The 6,337-nt window shown below is 46.4% G+C and overlaps 1 protein-coding gene across 1 annotated transcript; it reads left to right on the top strand.

Annotated features, from left to right (window-relative positions):
• The first annotated feature begins 1,193 nt into the window (after positions 1 to 1,193).
• Positions 1,194 to 6,045, top strand: Hsp90aa1 (heat shock protein 90 alpha family class A member 1). The gene is made up of 10 exons (XM_051151570.1): positions 1,194 to 1,379; positions 1,500 to 1,866; positions 2,224 to 2,357; positions 2,670 to 2,990; positions 3,145 to 3,310; positions 3,534 to 3,724; positions 3,946 to 4,093; positions 4,239 to 4,507; positions 4,673 to 5,006; positions 5,752 to 6,045. Exons 1-10 carry the CDS (start codon positions 1,218 to 1,220, stop codon positions 5,859 to 5,861), a joined length of 2,202 nt encoding a protein of 733 aa, XP_051007527.1. The 5' UTR covers positions 1,194 to 1,217; the 3' UTR covers positions 5,862 to 6,045.
• Positions 6,046 to 6,337: the final 292 nt, after the last annotated feature.

Raw genomic sequence — 6,337 nt, 5'->3', positions numbered from 1 at the left:
CGGGAGGAACGGCTTCCAGGTGGAAGCCAGTGGCGGGCCTGACCTCCCCCCTCCCCCCCAGCTTCTCCCCCGCCACCGGCCTGCGTCTCCAAAGGGAGGCTGAAGGCAGGGGCCCTTCCCGCCTCAGCCACTAACGCAGCACCAAGCACAAGCAGACTTAAAAGCCCGTACGCCGTTCTGAGGCTCACACAGCACACGCGCGCTCACCCCGGAACCTCCCTTGCACAGACCCCGGAGGAGACCGGCCCTAGACCACGAGCCCACGTGGTGCCCTCAGGCGCATGCGCCGGGCGGCGTGCTCGCACTCCCGAGACGACCGACTCGCCAATTCCTCACTGCGCATGTGCAGAGCACCTGGCCGGAGGGGAGGGGGTTGCGTTCGGAGGGGTCTGCGCGCTCCTGGTGAAGGGGCGGGGTCGGAGGCTCGGCCAGTGCGCAGGCGCGGGGCCGCGGCGACGGTTGGGGAGGGATCTTCCGGAAGGTTCGGGAGCCTTCTGGAAACGCGGCGCGCGCTGGGCGGGCCCCGCCTCTATATAAGGCGGGCGCGGAGGGCGGTGCGCCAGTTGCTTCGGTATCGTGGTGCGGCTGGTCACGTTTCGGTGCGCGGTCCTTCAGCAAAGGTGAGCGCTTCCCGGAGCGACCGGGCGGGGGTTCGGGGCGAGAGGCTGTGGGGTGCGGGGCGCGGCGGCGGCGGTGCGGGGGCCGCGATCCCGGCTCCCTCGGCCCGCGGTGTGTGTGTGGGGGGCGGCGGCGGCCATGGCTTCAGGCCTCGGCCACCCCGGCGGCGCCCGCGCCTCAGGCCCAGGATGCGGCCGCTGCCGGGGAGAGGCGGGCGCGAGGCGAGCGTTCGGCTCTTGCCTCCGGCGTGGGCCTCCGCGGCTCCCTCCGGTGCCCCTGAGGCGCGGGCGGAGGAGGAGGAGGAGGGAGGCGCCACAGCGGAGGGCTGCGGGGGAGGGTGGCCGTTGGGAGCGGCGTGCGTGGAGCCGCTCGGGCCCGAACGTCCTCCCGGAGGCGTGCACATGCGCCTCGTAATTACCGCATTCTGAAATGAGGTCATCCCTTTGTCATCCACCGCCCCCTTCTCGCCTTTTTCTGTCTCGTTCTTAAATAAAATACAATAGAGCTCGTTAAGAAAAAAAAAAGCCCTTTGTAGAGAGGGTAGTCACTGAGGACGGCTGTAGGCACTGTGATGCTTCATAGTGGACCTGTGTTCTCAGATGCCTGAGGAAACCCAGACCCAGGACCAACCCATGGAGGAGGAGGAGGTCGAGACTTTTGCCTTTCAGGCAGAAATTGCCCAGTTAATGTCCTTGATCATCAATACTTTCTATTCGAACAAAGAGATCTTCCTGAGAGAGCTCATTTCAAATTCGTCAGATGTGAGTATCAGTTTGAGAATTCGGTTTTGGTTTCAGTAGAAATTTCACCTTGGGGCTTGTATGCTTGACGTTATTCCTTTTCTTTCTTCTTCTTTTTTTTTTTTCTTTATTTTTTAATAGGCTCTGGATAAGATCAGATATGAGAGCTTGACAGATCCCAGTAAACTAGACTCTGGGAAGGAGCTGCACATTAATCTCATTCCCAACAAACAAGATCGCACCCTTACTATTGTGGATACTGGAATCGGGATGACCAAGGCCGACTTGATCAATAACCTCGGCACTATTGCCAAGTCTGGCACCAAAGCCTTCATGGAGGCTTTGCAGGCTGGTGCAGATATCTCCATGATTGGCCAGTTTGGTGTTGGCTTTTACTCTGCGTATTTGGTCGCTGAGAAAGTGACTGTCATCACCAAGCATAACGATGATGAGCAGTATGCCTGGGAGTCCTCCGCTGGGGGCTCGTTCACAGTGAGGACTGACACAGGTAGGCAAAGGCCAAGAGAATCAGATACTCGGGGTTTAGTCAAGCGCTTCAGAAGGTTAACAGTATTGAAGAGCTTAAGAGCGCTGTGGGATACACAGGCTTAGTGAGATCCTAAGCCCTCCAACAATAGTTAATCTACGGGGAGTTTCAGGAACTGGGTTGCTGGAGGGAATATGGAAATTGTGTAGCTGATGCTTGCTCAGTAGAACATCTTGGGCATGAAAGTTAGCTGAAGGTGAGCTGCGGAGGGCAGAGTGCTGTATTGTTTATTTCACTCACTTGGGGCAAGCACTGAGATTACAGACTATTTTAATATTAGCCATTAAAAGTCCCATCTTTCTCCCCCACCCGCCCTAGGTGAACCAATGGGCCGTGGAACAAAGGTTATCTTACATCTGAAAGAAGACCAAACTGAGTATTTGGAGGAAAGGAGAATAAAGGAGATTGTGAAGAAACACTCGCAGTTTATTGGCTATCCCATTACTCTCTTCGTAAGTTTATCTTTCAACTACAGAGTAAATCTCTCTGCTTTTTTGCTTTTGTGGTTTTTTTTTTTTTTTTTTTTTTTGTTTTTCCTCAGAAATAGGGTTTCTCTGTAACCTTGGCTGTCCTGGACTCTCTTTTTAGACCAGGTACCTGATAGTTCTAATTCACCCTGTAAACTTAGTGTAGTTTGGCCTGTGTTTCTCTGAAAAGGTTGTTGAGAAAGTATAGAAAATGTTAAGAAAGCCATTTGGTTGTGTACATTTCTTGGATCTGCAGATACTGGAATGACCTATATTTTTAATTTAATTTTTTTGAAGGTGGAGAAGGAACGTGATAAGGAAGTCAGTGATGATGAGGCTGAAGAAAAAGAAGAGAAAGAGGAAGAGAAAGAAAAAGAAGAAAAGGAGTCTGATGACAAACCTGAAATAGAAGATGTTGGTTCTGATGAAGAAGAAGAAGAAAAGAAGGATGGCGACAAGAAAAAGAAGAAGAAGATAAAGGAAAAGTACATTGATCAAGAAGAACTTAACAAGACAAAGCCTATTTGGACCAGAAATCCTGATGACATTACTAATGAAGAATATGGAGAGTTCTACAAGAGCTTAACCAACGACTGGGAAGAACATTTGGCAGTAAAAGTGAGTGACTTTAAAGCTAGTCCACCTTGTCAGGTTGGGCCATCTTTACATACCTACCCACCTTCAGAATGCTTATACATGTACCTGTCAGGTAGCTCAATGGAAAACAGTTCATTTTGTCCATGACAATTAAAGGTGTTCCATTTTATTGCAGCATTTTTCTGTTGAAGGACAGTTGGAATTCCGGGCCCTTCTTTTTGTCCCAAGACGTGCTCCTTTTGATCTGTTTGAAAACAGAAAGAAAAAGAACAACATCAAGTTGTACGTACGCAGAGTTTTCATCATGGATAACTGTGAGGAGTTGATCCCTGAGTATCTGAGTAAGTGTTGAGTAGGAAGACTGAACACTGTTGACAGTCAAGAAAGTTCATCCCATTACCTCTGGGGTCTATATTGGCTTGGGACTGAGGGTGTAACCCAGTGGCAGAATTTTTGCCTAAATTGTTTGAGGCCCTGGGTTCAATTCCATGGAGAGAAAAAAACAATGATTCATTTGTTTTCAGAATGATTATAAATAGGTATCTTTGGTCTTTTCTTCCCCAGATTTCATTAGAGGAGTGGTAGACTCTGAGGATCTCCCTCTAAATATTTCCCGTGAAATGTTGCAGCAAAGCAAGATTCTGAAAGTTATCAGAAAGAATTTGGTCAAGAAATGCTTAGAACTATTTACTGAGCTGGCAGAAGATAAAGAGAACTACAAAAAGTTTTATGAGCAGTTCTCAAAAAATATAAAGGTTGGTGTTGACACATTTTCCTGTTGGCAGTTTTATTTTTGTTTTTGAAGCTGTTGGCAGTTTTAAACTTAAGTAGTTTGGGTTTTGAGACAGGTTCTCACTATGTAGCTTTCTTTCTGGCTGACCTGTGTAAACAAGGCTGGCCTCAAACTTAGATCCTCCTGCCCAAGTGTTGGCATTAAAGGTTGATTGTGGGACATTTTCCTATGCTTGTGTTTCAGCTTGGAATTCATGAAGACTCGCAAAATCGGAAGAAGCTATCTGAACTGTTGCGATACTACACATCTGCCTCTGGGGATGAGATGGTTTCTCTCAAGGACTACTGCACCAGAATGAAGGAAAACCAGAAGCACATCTATTTTATCACAGGTAAATAGATATTCTCTTTGCTTGTGTGTCAGCATTTATGTAAACAAAAAATGTCCAGTCAGGTTATCCTTATGCTTGTAACTGGGTAGAAAAGCTGAGAGTGCATAGCCCATTTCTAAAAGTAACTTTACAATATATGTCTCAGGTGAGACCAAGGACCAGGTCGCTAACTCAGCCTTTGTGGAACGTCTCCGAAAGCATGGCTTAGAAGTAATCTATATGATTGAGCCCATTGATGAGTACTGTGTGCAACAGCTGAAGGAATTTGAGGGCAAGACCTTGGTGTCAGTTACCAAAGAAGGACTGGAACTTCCAGAAGATGAAGAGGAGAAAAAGAAACAGGAAGAGAAAAAGACAAAATTTGAAAACCTCTGCAAAATTATGAAAGATATTTTGGAGAAAAAGGTTGAAAAGGTATGTGAATGTTTTCTTCAGTGGTAACCTGCAACTTGGTCTTTTATCCTAGAAGAAAAATAATTAGCTTGAGTTATAGAGTCACTAATGCCTACACTTTCAAATACTTTACCATTTCTGATAAGTTCTTCTAGGCTTTAGTCATCACTTGGTTTTTTATTGTAGGTGGTTGTGTCAAACCGATTGGTGACATCCCCATGCTGTATTGTCACCAGCACATATGGGTGGACAGCAAACATGGAGAGAATCATGAAAGCTCAAGCCCTCAGAGACAACTCAACAATGGGTTACATGGCAGCAAAGAAACACCTGGAGATAAACCCTGACCACTCAATTATTGAAACCTTAAGGCAAAAGGCAGAGGCTGACAAGAATGACAAGTCTGTGAAGGATCTGGTCATCTTGCTGTATGAAACTGCACTCCTATCTTCTGGCTTCAGTCTGGAAGATCCCCAGACACATGCCAACAGGATCTACAGGATGATCAAGCTTGGTCTAGGTAAATTGCAAACTACATATCACATTACAGGGAAAATGTGGCCCCCCTCTAATCTTCCAGCACTAGGGGTGAGGTGGATGAAAGAGGTAGGTAGAGTCTTAAGTTTTAGGCCAGCATGGTCTACAGAGTCAGCTCTAGGAAAGCCAGGGCTACACAAACCATGACGTTTTTTTAAAAATTGAATGAGGTGTTAGTTTTGACCTATTGACAAAATTGGATGTTTGCTATTGTGGAGAACAGCTAAGTGGTAAATGTCATTGTTGTGAGGTTAAGTTCAGAATAGCTGCATAACTGAGGATGGCCTTGGGCTGATTCTTCAACCTTCCCAAGTGCGGAGATTTATTTATATATTGGTTTTTCGAGACAGGCTTTCTCTGTGTAGCCTTGGCCATCCTGGACTCACTTTGTAGACCAGGCTGGCCTCAAACTCACAGTGATCCGCCTGCCTCTGCCTCCTGAGTGCTGGGATTAAAGGTGTGCCCCACCACGCCCGGCTCCAAGTGTGGAGATTTAAATGCTCTGTGTAGGTTGGAGAGAGGTGGCGGCAGTGTCTGCTCTTCCAAACTTCCAAAGGTCCTAAATTCAATCCACAGCAACAACATGGTGACTCACAACCATCTATAATGTTGATTTGGTGCCCTCTTGTGTTGTGCAGAGCACTGTTTACATAGCAAATCTGTAAGGCAAGCCTCAGGCTCCCCTTAGCAGGCATTAACAATTACAATGCTTTTATTTCTAAAACAAGGTATTGATGAGGATGATCCTACTGTGGATGATAGCAGTGCTGCTGTAACTGAAGAAATGCCACCTCTGGAAGGAGATGATGACACATCACGCATGGAAGAAGTAGACTAAGCTTCACCAGAATAACTACTTGACACTTTACCTTCATTCCTTCTGATAATATATTTTCCAGGATTTTTGTTTATTTTTGTTAACATTTAAAACATCTGTGTGGCATGAAAACTAAGGGAAGATAAATTTTCCTTTCTACTTGTGATACATAGGTTTGCTTCAACGAGTTGGTAGAACGTTTGTTGTAAGACATAATGTAATCTGCTTTGTGGTCTGAAGTGTTTAGCTGTTGAGCTGGATTCCTTAGTAGACCAAATCATTTGTACTTAAGTGTTCTGAGATACACATGTTTAGAAAGGACAAATTAAGATGGATGGAGTAAGTTCCATCTTAAAACATTTTTCATCCCCTGTAGCTTTAATTCTGCATGTACTAGTCTTAGAAGTGAGAACACAAGTTAACAACTGACAGGAATTCCCCTTGTGGCTTGTTTTCCAAAGTTCCAAGAACACCCTAAGCTACTTCCTAGGTCTTGT

Source organism: Acomys russatus, chromosome 1 (genome assembly GCF_903995435.1).
Source record: "Acomys russatus chromosome 1, mAcoRus1.1, whole genome shotgun sequence".
In the NCBI taxonomy this organism is placed as follows: domain Eukaryota; kingdom Metazoa; phylum Chordata; class Mammalia; order Rodentia; family Muridae; genus Acomys; species Acomys russatus.
The sequence above is the reverse complement of the archived record's forward strand: the minus strand, read 5'-3'. Positions and strand labels throughout refer to the sequence as shown.

Excerpts from the sequence above, each read along its gene's own strand:
- Hsp90aa1 (XM_051151570.1), top strand. The coding sequence starts at position 1,218 with ATGCCTGAGGAAACCCAGACCCAGGACCAACCCATGGAGGAGGAGGAG. Across the intron at positions 2,991-3,144 it reads AAGAACATTTGGCAGTAAAA|CATTTTTCTGTTGAAGGACA; the intron begins GTGAGTGACTTT and ends ATTTTATTGCAG. Across the intron at positions 3,725-3,945 it reads AGTTCTCAAAAAATATAAAG|CTTGGAATTCATGAAGACTC; the intron begins GTTGGTGTTGAC and ends CTTGTGTTTCAG.